This window comes from Lolium rigidum, chromosome 4 (genome assembly GCF_022539505.1).
Source record: "Lolium rigidum isolate FL_2022 chromosome 4, APGP_CSIRO_Lrig_0.1, whole genome shotgun sequence".
In the NCBI taxonomy this organism is placed as follows: domain Eukaryota; kingdom Viridiplantae; phylum Streptophyta; class Magnoliopsida; order Poales; family Poaceae; genus Lolium; species Lolium rigidum.
The window spans coordinates 63,836,862-63,854,697 of NC_061511.1; the positions used below are offsets into that span (position 1 = coordinate 63,836,862).

Here is a 17,836-nt window from a genome sequence, read left to right on the forward strand (position 1 = left end):
AAGTCACGGCTTGTGTCATCCAACTAGGTGCGCACCCTGATACGTCTCCGACGTATCGATAATTTCTTATGTTCCATGCCACATTATTGATGTTATCTACATGTTTTATGCACACTTTATGTCATATTCGTGCATTTTCTGGAACTAACCTATTAACAAGATGCCGAAGTGCCGATTGCTGTTTTCTGCTGTTTTTGGTTTCAGAAATCCTAGTAAGGAAATATTCTCGGAATTGGACGAAATCAAAGCCCAGGGGCCTATTTTTCCACGAAGCTTCCAGAAGTCCGAAGGAGAGACGAAGAGGGGCCACGAGGGGGCCACACCCTAGGGCGGCGCGGCCCCCCCTTGGCCGCGCGGCCCTGTGGTGTGGGGCCCTCGTGCCGCCTCTTGACCTACCCTTCCGCCTACAAATAGCCTCCGTGACGAAACCCCCAGTACAGAGAGCCACGATACGGAAAACCTTCCAGAGACGCCGTCGCCGCCGATCCCATCTCGGGGGATCCAGGAGATCGCCTCCGGCACCCTGCCGGAGAGGGGAATCATCTCCCGGAGGACTCTACGCCGCCATGGTCGCCTCCGGTGTGATGTGTGAGTAGTCTACCCCTGGACTATGGGTCCATAGCAGTAGCTAGATGGTTGTCTTCTCTCCATTGTGCTATCATTGTCGGATCTTGTGAGCTGCCTAACATGATCAAGATCATCTATCTGTAATTCTATATGTTGCGTTTGTTGGGATCCGATGAATAGAGAATACTTGTTATGTTGATTATCAAAGTTATGCTTATGTGTTGTTTATGATCTTGCATGCTCTCCGTTACTAGTAGATGCTCTGGCCAAGTAGATGCTTGTAACTCCAAGAGGGAGTACTTATGCTCGATAGTGGGTTCATGCCTCGCATTGACACCGGGACGATGATCAGAAAGTTCTAAGGTTGTGTTGTGCTATTGCCACTAGGGATAAAACATTGATGCTATGTCTAAGGATGTAGTTGTTGATTACATTACGCACCATACTTAATGCAATTGTCTGTTGCTTGCAACTTAATACTGGAGGGGGTTCGGATGATAACCTGAAGGTGGACTTTTTAGGCATAGATGCAGTTGGATGGCGGTCTATGTACTTTGTCGTAATGCCCAATTAAATCTCACTATACTCATCATGATATGTATGTGCATTGTCATGCTCTCTTTATTTGTCAATTGCCCAACTGTAATTTGTTCACCCAACATGCTGTTCGTCTTATGGGAGAGACACCTCTAGTGAACTGTGGACCCCGGTCCAATTCTCTTTACTCGAAATACAATCTACTCGCAATACTTGTTTTACTCGTTTTCTCTCGCAAACAATCATCTTCCACACAATACGGTTAATCCTTTGTTACAGCAAGCCGGTGAGATTGACAACCTCACTGTTTCGTTGGGGCAAAGTACTTTGGTTGTGTTGTGCAGGTTCCACGTTGGCGCCGGAATCCCTGGTGTTGCGCCGCACTACATCTCGCCGCCATCAACCTTCAACGTGCTTCTTGACTCCTACTGGTCCGATTAAACCTTGGTTTCTTACTGAGGGAAACTTGTCGCTGTGCGCATCACACCTTCCTCTTGGGGTTCCCAACGGACGCGTGTCGAACGAAAAGACAATACGTCAACCACGCGCATCAAGCAAATTTCGGCGCCGTTGCCGGGGAGATCAAGACACGCCGCAAGGGGAGTCTCCACTTCTCAATCTCTTTACTTTGTTTTTGTCTTGCTTTATTTTATTTACTACTTTGTTTGCTGCACTAAATTAAAATACAAAAAAATTAGTTGCTAGTTTTACTTTATTTGCTATCTTGTTTGCTATATCGAAAACACAAAAAAATTAGTTTACTTGCATTTACTTTATCTAGTTTGCTTTATTTACTATTGCTAAAATGGCTAACCCTGAAAATACTAAGTTGTGTGACTTCACTAGCACAAATAATAATGATTTCTTATGCACACCTATTGCTCCACCTGCTACTACAAGCAGAATTCTTTGAAATTAAACCTGCTTTACTCGAATCTTGTTATGAAAGATCAATTTTCTGGAATTAGTTCTGATGATGCTGCTGCCCATCTTAATAATTTTGTTGAACTATGTGAAATGCAAAAATATAAAGATGTAGATGGTGATATTATTAAACTAAAATTGTTCCCTTTCTCATTAAGAGGAAGAGCTAAAGATTGGTTGCTATCTCTCGCCTAAGAATAGTATTGATTCATGGACTAAATGCAAGGATGCTTTTATTGGTAGATATTATCCCCCTGCTAAAATTATATCTTTGAGGAGTAGCATAATGAATTTCAAACAATTAGATACTGAACATGTTGCTCAAGCTTGGGAAAGAATGAAATCTCTGGTTAAAAATTGCCCAACCCATGGACTCGACTACTTGGATGATCATCCAAACCTTCTATGCAGGACTAAATTTTTCTTCACGGAATTTATTGGATTCAGCTGCTGGAGGTACCTTTATGTCCATCACTCTTGGTGAAGCAACAAGGCTTCTTGATAATATGATGATCAACTACTCTGAATGGCACACGGAAAGAGCTCCACAAGGTAAGAAGGTAAATTCTGTCGAAGAAACCTCTTCCCTGAGTGATAAGATTGATGCTATTATGTCTATGCTTGTGAACGGTAGGCCTAATGTTAATTCTAATAATGTTCCGTTAGCGTCATTAGTTGCTCAAAAAGAATATGTTGATGTGAATTTCATTAAAAATAACGATCACAATGATTCTAGGCCATACTCGCTAATGGTAACTCTTATGGTAGATATGCTTCACCTAATGAAGAAAAGATGTTAGAAATTGAAAGATCCACCAAGAGTTTTATGCAATCACAATATGAGCAAAATAAATTGTTTACTAAAATTATGAATGAGCAATCTACCTTGTTGAAGAATATAGGAAATCAACTTGAAAATCTGAATAGGGAAATCTCGGGGTTGCAAACTAAACTTGCTAGTGCTCGAAACCCGAATCTCATACATGTCCGCATCACAATCTTCTTTAATTAATAAAATGGCTGCTAAACCTGAGGATTTAGATGATAAAATTACTACTACAGCAAATGCCATTCAAGTTAGAATTAATGAGAATATAAGATTAATGGCTGAACTGCGTGCTAGGTGGGATAGAGAAGAAAATGAAAAACTAGCTAAAGAGAAGAATATAGCTAAAGTTTGGACTATTACCACCACTAGTAATGCTAATGCTACACATGTTGCTGCACCTCCTACTCATACTAATAAAAGAATTGGTGTTAGCAATGTTTCCACTTCTAATGCAAAGCGCGAAAAACTGCTCGAAACTGCTAAAACTCGCTGAAACTGCTCGTGATAAAGCTGCTGAAATTTTTTCCAACATTGGGGATGATGATCCCATTGCTTTAGATTATAATGGTTTGAATTTTGATGATTGCCACATCTCTGAAGTTATAAAGTTCTTGCAAAAACTTGCTAAAAGTCCTAATGCTAGTGCTATAAATTTGGCTTTCACGCATCATATTACAAATGCTCTCATAAAAGCTAGAGAAGAGAAACTAGAGCGCGAAGCCTCTATTCCTAAAAAGCTAGAGGATGGTTGGGAGCCCATCATTAAGATGAAGGTTAAAGATTTTGATTGTAATGCTTTATGTGATCTTGGTGCAAGTATTTCTGTTATGCCTAAGAAAATTTATAATATGCTTGACTTGCCACCGCTGAAAAATTGTTATTTGGATGTTAATCTTGCTGATCATTCTACAAAGAAACCTTTGGGTAAAGTTGATAATGTTCGCATTACCGTTAACAATAATCTTGTTCCCGTTGATTTTGTTGTCTTGGATATTGAATGCAATGCATCTTGTCCCATTATATTGGGAAGACCTTTTCTTCGAACTCGTTGGTGCTATTATTGATATGAGGGAAGGTAATATAAAATATCAATTTCCTCTCAAGAAAGGTATGGAACACTTCCCTAGAAAGAGAATAAAGGTACCTTATGATTCTATTATTAGAACAAATTATGATGTTGATGCTTCATCTCTCGATGTTACTTGATACACACTTTCTGCGCCTAGCTGAAAGGCGTTAAAGAAAAGCGCTTATGGGAGACAACCCATGTTTTTACCTACAGTACTTTGTTTTTATTTTGTGTCTTGGAAGTTGTTTACTACTGTAGCAACCTCTCCTTATCTTAGTTTTGTGTTTTGTTGTGCCAAGTTAAGCCGTTGATAGAAAAGTAAGTACTAGATTTGGATTACTGCGCAGAAACAGATTTCTTTGCTGTCACGAATCTGGGTCTAATTCTCTGTAGGTAACTCAGAAAATTATGCCAATTTACGTGAGTGATCCTCAGATATGTACGCAACTTTCATTCAATTTGAGCATTTTCATTTGAGCAAGTCTGGTGCCATTTTAAAATTCGTCAATACGAACTGTTCTGTTTTGACAGATTCTGCCTTTTATTTCGCATTGCCTCTTTCGCTATGTTGGATGAATTTCTTTGATCCACTAATGTCCAGTAGCATTATGCAATGTCCAGAAGTGTTAAGAATGATTGTGTCACCTCTGAATATGTCAATTTATATTGTGCACTAACCCTCTAATGAGTTGTTTCGAGTTTGGTGTGGAGGAAGTTTTCAAGGATCAAGAGAGGAGTATGATGCAACATGATCAAGGAGAGTGAAAGCTCTAAGCTTGGGGATGCACCCGGTGGTTCACCCCTGCATATATCAAGAAGACTCAAGCGTCTAAGCTTGGGGATGCCCAAGGCATCCCCTTCTTCATCGACAACATTATCAGGTTCCTCCCCCGAAACTATATTTTTATTCCATCACATCTTATGTGCTTTTTCTTGGAGCGTCGGTTTGTTTTTGTTTTTGTTTTGTTTGAATAAAATGGATCCTAGCATTCACTTTATGGGAGAGATACACGCTCCGCTGTAGCATATGGACAAGTATGTCCTTGGTTTCTACTCATAGTATTCATGGCGAAGTTTCTCCTTCGTTAAATTGTTATATGGTTGGAATTGGAAAATGATACATGTAGTAATTGCTATAAATGTCTTGGGTAATGTGATACTTGGCAATTGTTGTGCTCATGTTTAAGCTCTTGCATCATATGCTTTGCACCCATTAATGAAGAAATACATAGAGCATGCTAAAATTTGGTTTGCATATTTGGTTTCTCTAAGGTCTAGATAATTTCTAGTATTGAGTTTGAACAACAAGGAAGACGGTGTAGAGTCTTATAATGTTTTCAATATGTCTTTTATGTGAGTTTTGCTGCACCGGTTCATCCTTGTGTTTGTTTCAAATAAGCCTTGCTAGCCTAAACCTTGTATCGAGAGGGAATACTTCTCATGCATCCAAAATACTTGAGCCAACCACTATGCCATTTGTGTCCACCATACCTACCTATACTACATGGTATTTTCCCGCCATTCCAAAGTAAATTGCTTGAGTGCTACCTTTAAAATTCCATCATTCACCTTTGCAATATATAGCTCATGGGACAAATAGCTTAAAAACTATTGTGGTATTGAATATGTAATTATGCACTTTATCTCTTATTAAGTTGCTTGTTGTGCGATAACCATGTTCATCGGGGAACGCCATCAACTCATTGTTGAATTTCATGTGAGTTGCTATGCATGTTCGTCTTGTCCGAAGTAAGGGCGATCTACACCGAGTTGAATGGTTTGAGCATGCATATTGTGAGAGAAGAACATTGGGCCGCTAACTAAAGCCATGATTCATGGTGGAAGTTTCAGTTTTGGACAAATATCCTCAAGTCTCTAATGAGAAAAGAATTAATTGTTGTCAAATGCTTAAAGCATTAAAAGAGGAGTCCATTATCTGTTGTCTATGTTGTCCCGGTATGGATGTCTAAGTTGAGAATAATCAAAAGCGAGAAATCCAAATGCGAGCTTTCTCCTTAGACCTTTGTACATGCGGCATAGAGGTACCCTTTGTGAAACTTGGTTAAAGCATATGTATTGCGGTGATAATCCAGGTAGTCCAAGCTAATTAGGACAAGGTGCGGGCACTATTGGTACACTATGCATGAGGCTTGCAACTTATAAGATATAATTTACATGATGCATATGCTTTATTACTACCGTTGACAAAATTGTTTCATGTTTTCAAAATCAAAGCTCTAGCACAAATATAGCAATCGATGCTTTTCCTCTATGAGGACCATTCTTTTACTTTCAATGTTGAGTCAGTTCACCTATTTCTCTCCACCTCAAGAAGCAAACACTTGTGTGAACTGTGCATTGATTCCTACATACTTGCTTATTGCACTTATTATATTACTCTATGTTGACAATATCCATGAGATATACATGTTACAAGTTGAAAGCAACCGCTGAAACTTAATCTTCTTTTGTGTTGCTTCAATACCTTTACTTTGAATTATTGCTTTATGAGTTAACTCTTATGCAAGACTTATTGATGCTTGTCTTGAAGTGCTATTCATGAAAAGTCTTTGCTTTATGATTCACTTGTTTACTCATGTCATACACATTGTTTTGATCGCTGCATTCACTACATATGCTTTACAAATAGTATGATCAAGATTATGATGGCATGTCACTCCGTAAATTATCCGTGTTATCGTTTTACCTGCTCGGGACGAGCAGAACTAAGCTTGGGGATGCCGATACGTCTCCGACGTATCGATAATTTCTTATGTTCCATGCCACATTATTGATGTTATCTACATGTTTTATGCACACTTTATGTCATATTCGTGCATTTTCCGGAACTAACCTATTAACAAGATGCCGAAGTGCCGATTCGTTGTTTTCGTCTGTTTTTGGTTTCGTAAATCCTAGTAAGGAAATATTCTCGGAATTGGACGAAATCAAAGCCCAGGGGCCTATTTTTCCACGAAGCTTCCAGAAGTCCGAAGGAGAGACGAAGAGGGGCCACGAGGTGGCCACACCCTAGGGCGGCGCGGCCCCCCCTTGGCCGCGCGGCCCTGTGGTGTGGGGCCCTCGTGCCGCCTCTTGACCTACCCTTCCGCCTACAAATAGCCTCCGTGACGAAACCCCCAGTACCGAGAGCCACGATACGGAAAACCTTCCAGAGACGCCGTCGCCGCCGATCCCATCTCGGGGGATCCAGGAGATCGCCTCCGGCACCCTGCCGGAGAGGGGAATCATCTCCCGGAGGACTCTACGCCGCCATGGTCGCCTCCGGTGTGATGTGTGAGTAGTCTACCCCTGGACTATGGGTCCATAGCAGTAGCTAGATGGTTGTCTTCTCCCCATTGTGCTATCATTGTCGGATCTTGTGAGCTGCCTAACATGATCAAGATCATCTATCCGTAATTCTATATGTTGCGTTTGTTGGGATCCGATGAATAGAGAATACTTGTTATGTTGATTATCAAAGTTATGCTTATGTGTTGTTTATGATCTTGCATGCTCTCCGTTACTAGTAGATGCTCTGGCCAAGTAGATGCTTGTAACTCCAAGAGGGAGTACTTATGCTCGATAGTGGGTTCATGCCCGCATTGACACTCGGGACAGATGACGAGAAAGTTCTAAGGTTGTGTTGTGCTGTTGCCACTAGGGATAAAACATTGATGCTATGTCTAAGGATGTAGTTGTTGATTACATTACGCACCATACTTAATGCAATTGTCCGTTGCTTGCAACTTAATACTCGGAGGGGGTTCGGATGATAACCCGAAGGTGGACTTTTTAGGCATAGATGCGGTTGGATGGCGGTCTATGTACTTTGTCGTAATGCCCAATTAAATCTCACTATACTCATCATGATATGTATGTGCATTGTCATGCTCTCTTTATTTGTCAATTGCCCAACTGTAATTTGTTCACCCAACATGCTGTTCGTCTTATGGGAGAGACACCTCTAGTGAACTGTGGACCCCGGTCCAATTCTCTTTACTGAAATACAATCTACTGCAATACTTGTTTTACTGTTTTCTCTGCAAACAATCATCTTCCACACAATACGGTTAATCCTTTGTTACAGCAAGCCGGTGAGATTGACAACCTCACTCGTTTCGTTGGGGCAAAGTACTTTGGTTGTGTTGTGCAGGTTCCACGTTGGCGCCGGAATCCCTGGTGTTGCGCCGCACTACATCTCGCCGCCATCAACCTTCAACGTGCTTCTTGACTCCTACTCGGTCCGATTAAACCTTGGTTTCTTACTGAGGGAAACTTGCCGCTGTGCGCATCACACCTTCCTCTTGGGGTTCCCAACGGACGCGTGTCGAACGAAAAGACAATACGTCAACCACGCGCATCACACCCAAAAAAAAAAGTCGGTCCACGCATTTGTCTAATCGAACCCGCATAGCTCCACCGGATATTCTAAATCTTAGAGAGCCACACATGCGCACGCTTGTTGTACGTGCATTAGAGACCACAAACATGATGACATCAGAACATGTCGGTCCTTGTCGAACTACACCTGGTCTCTTCTCGTCGAGCCGGCCTCACCGATTGAACCGGTCTGGCCGCTCGAACCCGTTGCGCCACATCAGTCGGCACAGTCTACCCCAACTTGCGCGACAAGCAAATAATCAACGGTGCTTAAAGATCCGATCTACTTCCACAACATGCCGCTCCCCGTCGTCACGCCTGCGATCATTCTTGTCCATTGTTGATGGTATTCTGCCGTCATCAACAATGCGTACTGTAGCGCGGGAGGATATACACCCCCACATCCATGTCATCATCGAAAAACTTGGGCGGTATTTACTGAAGACGACGTAGCTTGCAAAGCACACATGTTCACGAAAAAATCTATAGAAAGTCATTTTAACAGTTCACTTTATACTCTAGAAGTTTCCGTCAACGACCTAGGGTCGTTTAGCCGATTTTCAGATTCTCAAACTGCTAAAGGGAAATATGAAAATTTTCAGATTTTAGGTTTTGCAATAAAAATAATTTAAAAATATTGTTATTTATTTATTCAAAATTATTATTACTTTATTACTTTAGTTTATTCAAATAATTATTTGAAATACAAACAATAAAGGAGTGTGACATCGTGACTAAGAGGTTAATATGATTGCTATGACTATATGATAGTAATATCAATAACGCATGCGCAAAGTACTTGGAAGTGTGACGGAAGGAACTCAGAAGTTAAACGTGCTAGTGCTGGTGCAGTTTGAGGATGTGTGACTGATCAGGAAGTTTGACCATAATTAAATAATTTCACTAAAGATTAAGTGTAGTTAGAGACTAAAATGGTTAAATAACTCGAATACTACAAATTCTGAAAAATTTTGAATCAAAAAAATTAGAAAATAAAAATTGAATGAACAAAAAAAATTCACATTTAGGCCTTTAATTTGTCTCGGTTGGTGTTACAAACCGGGACTAAAAGTCTTCCCCCAGCGTACACCCATAGCCCATATGAAGAACCTTTAGTCCCGATTTATAACATAACCGAAACTAAAGATGGGGGCTCTAGTCCCGATTTCGTAGTTCTAACCTTAACTAATCATAGCCCACGTGAAGAACCTTTAGTCCCGACTTATACATAACCGAAACTAAAGAGGGGGCTCTAGTTCCGATTTCGATTTCGTAGTTCTAACCAAAGTTCTTACCAACTGAAATTAAAGACCTTTTTCAGCTAGTGTAATGGCGGCGAAGATCGGGCGAGATGCGAACGTATAGAAAACAAGCTAACCAGCCAAGCTAGCAACTTGATGGATTACACGCACACACCGGAGCCGAACCGTGCGTGTCTTTCTTTTTTTCCTTTGTGTTGCATGCAGACCCAGCTTGTACGTATTTGACTACGACTCGAACTCTGCTAAGCACCCACACGGAGAGGAAACAGGCACCTACTCGTAAACTTAAACATGGAAATAACAAGTCGGTCTCAATTCGGATCGGGGAAGTTTTGATTATTTTCAACAGGGCCAGCGGCGCATCCAAGTCATATATACACGGATATGGGCGCGTCCTTATACCTACAATAAAAGCACATCCATCGTCCATCAACGAGAGTCCCCAAACCCCAAACGAGATCAACACTACGGGAAAAATATGCGTCGCCGTGCAGCATTTCTTTGCCGTGTGTCCCCGCACGGCAAAGAAATCTTTGCCGTGCGCACAGATAAAAGCGCACGGCAAAGACCTTGATCACGGGAAAGATAGACACAAGCGCACGGCAAAGATACGATTCACGGCAAAGATGGAAGAGGCCGCACGGCAAAGAAAGGTGCACGGCAATGGTCCAACACACCGCACGGCAAAGACTTGGTGCACGGCAAATGCGTTGGGCATTGCCGTGCCTCATCCTTTGCCGTGCGCGCAGCTGGGTTGCACGGCAAAGCAGCCTTTGCCTAGTGTTTTTGAAAAAACGCACGGCAAAGAAGTCTTTGCCTAGTGTAAGCGCACGGCAAAGATGTAGAAACTGGATTTTTCTCATCTCAAAAGGCATGGCATGGTATAGTTATCAACAAACGAACACATAGCTCAGTGGCAAGGTTGCACGCTTTTCCTACTCTGTGTCCTAGGTTCGATTCCCAGACCAGCCAGTTTGGGGCTTTTTTTAGATAAAACATGTTAGGCACACGGCAAAGAAGCGACTTTGCGCGTGCGGCGTCACACGGCAAAGCCTTTGCCGTGCAACGTTGGCGAGTCACACGGCAAAGACTTCTTTGCCGTCGATAACATTGCCGTGCGATCTTTGCCGTGCGGGGTCGCACGGCAAAGCCTTTGCCGTGCAAATAGGGCTCTTTGCCGTGCAAATAGTTGCACGGCAAAGCCTGTTTTTCCCGTAGTGCAACGAGAGTCCCCAAACCCTAGCATCCATAGATCTCACATTCCCTGTTAGCCGATCAACCAGAGATGGACATCGACGACATCATCCAGCGCCTCCTCCAGGCGGAGCACAGCTCGCCGGAAGAGTCTCCACCGCTCTCCAACGCGGAGATCAAGCTTCTCTGCGCCGCCGCCACGAAGGTCCTCCTCTCCCAGCCCACGCTTCTGAAGGTCGACGCCCCCATCAACATCTCCGGTGACATCCACGGGCAGTACTCCGACCTGCTCCGCATATTCCGCGTCACCGGCTTCCCGTCCGACGCCAACCGCTATCTTTTCCTCGGCGACTACGTCGACCGCGGCAGCCGCAGCATCGAGACCATCTGCCTCCTCCTCGCCTACAAGGTCAAGTACCCCGACGCCTTCTTCCTCATCCGGGGAAACCACGAGTGCTCCTCTGTCAACAGCTCCTACGGCTTCCTGGACGAGTGCGAGAGACGAGGCCTGGAGAAGGACAAGCTCTGGAAAACCATCAACGGCTGCTTCGACTGCCTACCGCTGGCGGCGCTCGTCGGAAACAAGATCGGCAAGAAGATCTTCTGCGTGCACGGCGGACTGTCGCCGGAGCTGGAGAGCATAGACCAGATACGCCGAGTCAAACGCCCGCTGCCGGTCCCCGCCGAGGGCCTCGTGTGCGACCTTCTCTGGTCGGACCCCGACGCCGCCGACGAGTGGGGGTGGGGCGAGTCGGCCAGGGGCAGGTCCGTCACGTTCGGGTCCGACTTGGTGGCCGAGTTTGTCGAGAAGAATGGGCTGGCCATGGTGTGCAGGGCGCACGAGGTGAAGCAGGGCGGTTACGAGTGGTTTGCGGACAGGAAGCTCGTCACCGTCTTCTCCGCGCCTAACTATGCCGGCCAGTGCGACAACGCCGGCGCGGTCATGAAAGTGGACAAAAATCTCACCTGCTCCTTCCACATCCTCCAGCCTACTCCGCTTCAAGTTCTTGCCGATAACCTGCATGATTCTTGTTAGATTGTAATGTAGTCGATTTACTTTGCAAGTTACGGCTAGATCTAGACACAGCCGGTCCCCTATATATGTATGTACTTTGTAATCCATCAATCAATCAATGAATTATGTGTTTATTTCAATTCTACATAAACACGTGGTATGAGATACTAGATCCTAGGTCATGGCTGCGCCACCCACGCCGCCGTCCCTTTCCCCTTCCGAGTTCTGACTACTTCGCTAAAAAGACCATCGCTGCCACATAGACCCCCTGCTCTCTAATTTCAGCCAACTAACCAACCCTCCAATGGCAGCTTCTTTCTTCTACACCGATACAATCACCGATGTTAGCCCTCGTATTCCCATCAGTCTACATCTCCCCTCCCACAACTATTATCATTGACGCCACCTCTTTGAAGTACATCTTGGTCGCTCCAATCTTCTCGACAACATTGCCTCCGAATCCGCCCCCACTGATCCGTGCTTGGCAAAGGATCGCCTCGCCATCTTCCAGTGGATCTTCAACCTCGTATTTCGTGATGCCACCACCACCACTGCATTGTGGACGTCCCTTCGTGAGCTCTTCCAAGAAAACATCGACGCTTGAATAAATAGCCTCCACAGCGAGCTTCGCAACACCGTGTAGGATGATTCTCAAGTCGGCATCTAATGTCAACGGCTCAAGTCGATCGCCAACGAGCTACGTGAGCTTGGCGTACCATCGAAGATCGAAAGCTCATCAACATCTTGCTCGCCGGGCTGAGCGAGCGCTTTGAAAAGCAAGCCTCCTTCATCCCAAGATGCGTCTGCCACCCTCCTTCGCTGAGGTCCTCTTTATGCTGCAACAGTCCGATCATGCCTAAATGAACAAAGAGCCTCGCCCCCAGCTGTTTGCCGCTATTCCACGCCCACCCGTGTCTGCTCCTCATGCAACAACACCGCCGACAAACCATAGGCGGGCACAAACAGATTCATGGGTATTCAGTTGAATACCCATTATTTTTGTCAACAAATGTATACGCGTATAACCCCAACGTCCAAGCTCACCTAGGCAACAAAAACCACATACGTGTCTGGTCGATGGCAACTACTCCCTCCGGTCCTTTTTAATTGACTCGGATTTAGTACAAATTTGTACTAAATTTGAGTCAATTAAATGAGACCGGAGGGAGTAACACCGAACCATCTATACCTAGGCCCAAATGGCGAATTCATCATTAAATTTCTCCCGTGAATCCGTGATTCTTCGACGGTTAGTTGTTCAACGATAGGCCATCGTGAGTTCGTGATTAGCAGCGATGAGGACTGGCGGAGGCGGCGATCATATTCGTTGCGGCTGCTACGAGCAGACACCACGATGCCATCAGAAAACAGCGGCCAGCGGGAGCCGAGAAGCCGGAGCAAGCAGGGGATTCCGCCCTGAATCCGTGATCTCCTCTGAAATTTCTCACTGCAAGCTGCAATTCAGCGTTCCGACTTCCGAATCCTCATTGATTTTTTTTCCAGTTTCTGAACTAGTAAATCAACAATTCTTCTTCCAATTTAGAGTATGTATTGATTGACTGTTTGGTTACTCATCGATTGGATGATGATGTAGGTTGTTGTACTGAATTTGTCTTGAGAACACACAAATAAATACATGGGGATGAAGAGTAGTAATGTTGATTTGTAGGCATTGTGGGAGAGCTTCAATGAAATTTTGATCCTTCAGGTTTTACATTGGGATTTTATTTTATTACTTTGAATACACATTGCAAATATCATGTGACCGCCCATGCGACAAACGCCATGCCACCCACAGGCTAGCCCCTAGCCCCAACTACCGCGGCAAGAATCCAATGTACTAGCCGCCACGCTCCACTCCATCCACGGCATCAACGAGCGGTCCCCCTACACCTCCGCCTGCTCCTCCCGCATCACCGAGTTGGCGACCTTCTCATGACCCGTGGATAGGACTTTTATAAACCTAGCCCATAACCTGGGTCGTCCCCACTCCGACCGGTAACCCGCCGGCCTACTCATCTGGCTCCCGGATGTCGGGCATGCGTCCTCATAACGGCGCCCCTGCGCTCCTTGGCTCGCGCCCCCATCGCAATCATACCACACTACACCGCCCTGCTACTGGAAGAGTACTATGAGGGACTATAGGGGTGAATAGAAGCTAGGCAACTTTTAGACCTTTTCAATTTGATGGCGGAACAACCGAAAGTAAAGGTGATAGCTTTGGGTGGTCAATGATCCTATATGATGAAACAACGAACAAGCAAATACAAGTAGATAGGAACAATTAAGGAACAAAGGAAAGGAGGAAGACAACATATCCGGCAAGTGGAGACGAGGCACGAGATTTTTCTCCGTAATTCCTTCCTAAGAGAAGTATGTCTATGTTGAGGGGGTGTGGAACCACAAAGGTAGAAAACTGCCACGAAAGCGTCACCCTATTCCTCGGTGAGCACACCACAAAGGTATGCCCACTTCTCCACTAAGAAAGAAGGTTGAGGCGGCGGACCTTCGCAACGCATTGGGGCAAGAATCCACACGATTGGAGGCTCCCAACATCACGTAGGGCTAGGACAACACCAAGCTAGCATCTGCGTGAGCTTCATCATGGAATTCCACAAAAGGAATTCTAGGTTTCCTAAATCCACAAGAAGATCGAGGGGGATTCGAGTTTTCTTTGGTGGAAAGGTAGATCAAGGACTCCTACTTTTATTTCCCAAGTGTGGGGTTGATTGGTTGGTAGATGAGGGAGATATGTGAGATTTGAGCTTCAAAACAATGGAGGAGAAAGAGTAAAAATCGTGATTCAGATTTGGGGAAGAAACCCCTTTATATATGGGCTATCTCCGATCCAACAGTTATGCAGCAAATATGCCAAAATAAAAACTTCCGGTCCAAAGCGGCGGTAGTACCGCCGGGCAGAAAAACTGTGCCAACGGTTACTTCCTACGAAGATTCAGGCAGAAGTTGGGTAGTACTACTCGGTAGTACCGGCCAACTTCTGGCTATCATCCGCCCGAGCCCAGAATCCTCCCAGTACTCCTTCGTATCCAAAAAAAAAGGAGCTTCTGGTACTTGGCCGGAATTAGGGCAGTACTACCGGTATCCGGTAGTACCGGCCAACTTCCGCTCGAGAAAAACATGCTCGCAGTACCCTACGGTACAATTAAATCATTTTCGGGAACTACACCAGAAGTAGGGCGACACTATCGGTAGCCAGTAGTACTGGCCAATGTTTGCCCCCCTTGTCAGGTCAAAGCACTTAGGAGAGGGGGTGCAGTAAGTAGCCCCGGATAGTAGTAGAGGCCAAAATGGATGGAACTTCTGGTCCTCGAGATTTTGGCGGAAAAACAATGTAAGATTAGGGAGAGTGATGCAACAAAATGAGATGGTTGTTGGAGTGCAAATTTTGGTTTGTGCGCGTGAAAAATATGAACCCAGCTTGCCTCCCAACTAAACACATTCCCTGCAAACTATGAAACAAAAACACGAGACGACTAACACCACTACGCTTCGAAATTGCTCCAACTCCATCTCGCATGCCATTTACACAATTTCCTAAAAACATAGCGTACATAAAATTAATTCTCGTATTTACGTCAACACACAAAATCCAGAAGGGCAGGAAATGCTCTTTCAATCTCCCTTTTTTTGTGTTTGATTACAATACAAGAACAAGAATTTGCATGGGGAATAACGTAAAAAGGAGCCAAAATGGTTTGTAGGATATAGAAGAGCCCCCCTGTACATGTGCTTATTTCGAATTTGCATTTGAATACAAAAGCACATCAACTAGGACAAATACTCCCCTATATCTCACAAACAAAGACCATGTGCAAGATATATAAGAGAATAAACACTTGCACAACCACAACATATACACACGATATGGATTTTGGGTTTTAGATATCATACCATAGTGAGATAAATTCCAAACTCACTCATTCTTCATCATGGTCTTCGAAGGATAGTAGAGCATATAGCCATTTAGGAATAACCTCAACCATCACACCTCATAGATAACCATAGTCATAGTTCAACATTTCCACTAGATTAAAGTTATTACAAACCATAGATTCCAAATAGCAAATAAGGATGAGGTTCAATAAAAATAACGATGAGATCACAAGCGAATAAAATCAAAGAAATAACAAGCTTGTGACTGTGGGGCACTAGATTAGTTGTCCGAAACACCCGTTAAGCATTCATATTCACGATCCCATTACCAGTGTGTCATGAAAGCATATCCGAACTAGTATCAAATTACATCATCCATAAAAATACCAAATCAAATATTACAAACAGGTCACATGACTAATACATACAGAATAACCTCAACTAGCCTAACTTAACATCAGAGTGGCGGAATCACTTCACACAAGAAGCGTAGAGTCCAAGTTATCTGCCATAAGCATAGAGGTAACTAACTAGGAGAACGTTCCTATCTCGCATAGACGCTATTGAATACTTTTTCATTTGCCGAACTCCTCCAAGTCTCACCAAGTAAATAGGTAGGATAAAAATACTAGTGAGTGCATTTGAATGTACTTCCAAACAACCTAAGAGAGAGAAGTAAAGGGATATGAAGTATGGCTGTAGCTAGGAACATGCTCTAATCTAGGTTTGACTTGATAGAAAATAGTTTCTCTTGTCGATATAGCATCTCTATATCTTTATTAAAAATATTTTGAAAACAAGTTTTATTTTAAAGATTAATAGGTAAGGATAACCCATTTCCTTTCCTGTCCTCTTAGTATGACCAAAACATTCTTTCACCTTTCCTCTCTATCTCCTAGATACACTCCCACCAGTCCCACTGGTTTTCTGTCCAAAAACCGTTTGGAAAACACTTTTTTAAACCAACAACTCCAACACGGCTAGGGTAAGACCATACCAACCACCCATGACTACGGATGCGGGTATTCCAATAGTTTACACTCTATAAAGTTCTACACTTTCCCCACAAGATCTAGATACCTATCGTATGGGCATCATCACTGCATACCAACATATGTCACGATAAGTACCCGATTGTATTTTTTCACCTGCTAGCCTTAGCCCAAGACATGCCGCCTAGAGTGGTACGGTACCTCCCAATGCTAGAGTCTGAGGCGCTGTTTTTCTAGGAGCTGCAAAGTCCCCAGCAAGCTCGACCCTCTAGAATGTCGTGACTAACTGTGGGGCATCTTTCAATGGGAGCTCGTAGGTTGTACTCCTGCTATCTATACGAAATGGAAAAGTGTTCTAGATATATTAGGAAGGCCACGGTCGATAGGTGTCCATGCTCGGACTACCTCTTACACTTGCAGGATCTAGACTAAGGAGAGACAAATTACTCCGCTACACCCCGTCCCACCCGAGGGTAATTGTGGTTTCACTGTAAAGTTGGATCTGTGAAGTTACACAGGTTTTGTGGGTTTTATATAACATTTTTTCCTCACTTTTCCTTACAAAACCTTTTTCTGAAAACCTTTATTTTCATAAAACTCTCACTTGAGTAGGGATGCCCCATTCTAAGATTTTCGAAGATTCAACTATAGCTTTGGACATAATCCATGAATGTTCTTCATCTTGTGTCATCTACATTTCACTACATGTTTTCCATTACAACATTCATGACATTGCGATGATAAAATGTAGGCTCAAGTGGAGAGCAAAATAGACTTTGAGAGGAGGCTGAGGCCAAGGCTCGGTGACTGGAGGTACAGATGATTCTCCAAAGAGCACAAGATGATGGAGTGGATGACAGAGAACATGGTATAGGCTATAATGCCCACTTGACCGTAAGTTCTTGCTCATAGTATCTAAGACGAATGCTAACTCCATTCATCTTACCTGAGCATGCTTGATTCATAGGCCTCTCTGTCGTAGGGTGTGACTCTTCCTACTCTTGCTCCTCCTCCTAATGCCCACTTGACCGTAAGTTGTGTTTGCAAAATAAGTGTCAACCTCTCCATCTTACTGTCTAGTGCTTGTTGTGTAATGCTCACAGTTTTCCATGTTATAGGCACAACCTTTGTTTGGATCCAACAATGCGCCGCTTGGTTGGTTGGAAATCAAGA

The 17,836-nt window shown here is 43.8% G+C and overlaps 1 protein-coding gene across 1 annotated transcript; it reads left to right on the top strand.

Moving 5' to 3' along the window:
- Positions 1-10,838: 10,838 nt before the first annotated feature.
- Positions 10,839-11,798, top strand: LOC124647165 (serine/threonine-protein phosphatase alpha-2 isoform-like). Its single transcript, XM_047187142.1, has one exon. It carries the CDS (start codon positions 10,854-10,856, stop codon positions 11,796-11,798), a length of 945 nt encoding a protein of 314 aa, XP_047043098.1. The 5' UTR covers positions 10,839-10,853.
- The last annotated feature ends 6,038 nt before the right edge of the window (positions 11,799-17,836 follow it).

Excerpts from the sequence above, each read along its gene's own strand:
- LOC124647165 (XM_047187142.1), top strand. The coding sequence starts at position 10,854 with ATGGACATCGACGACATCATCCAGCGCCTCCTCCAGGCGGAGCACAGC.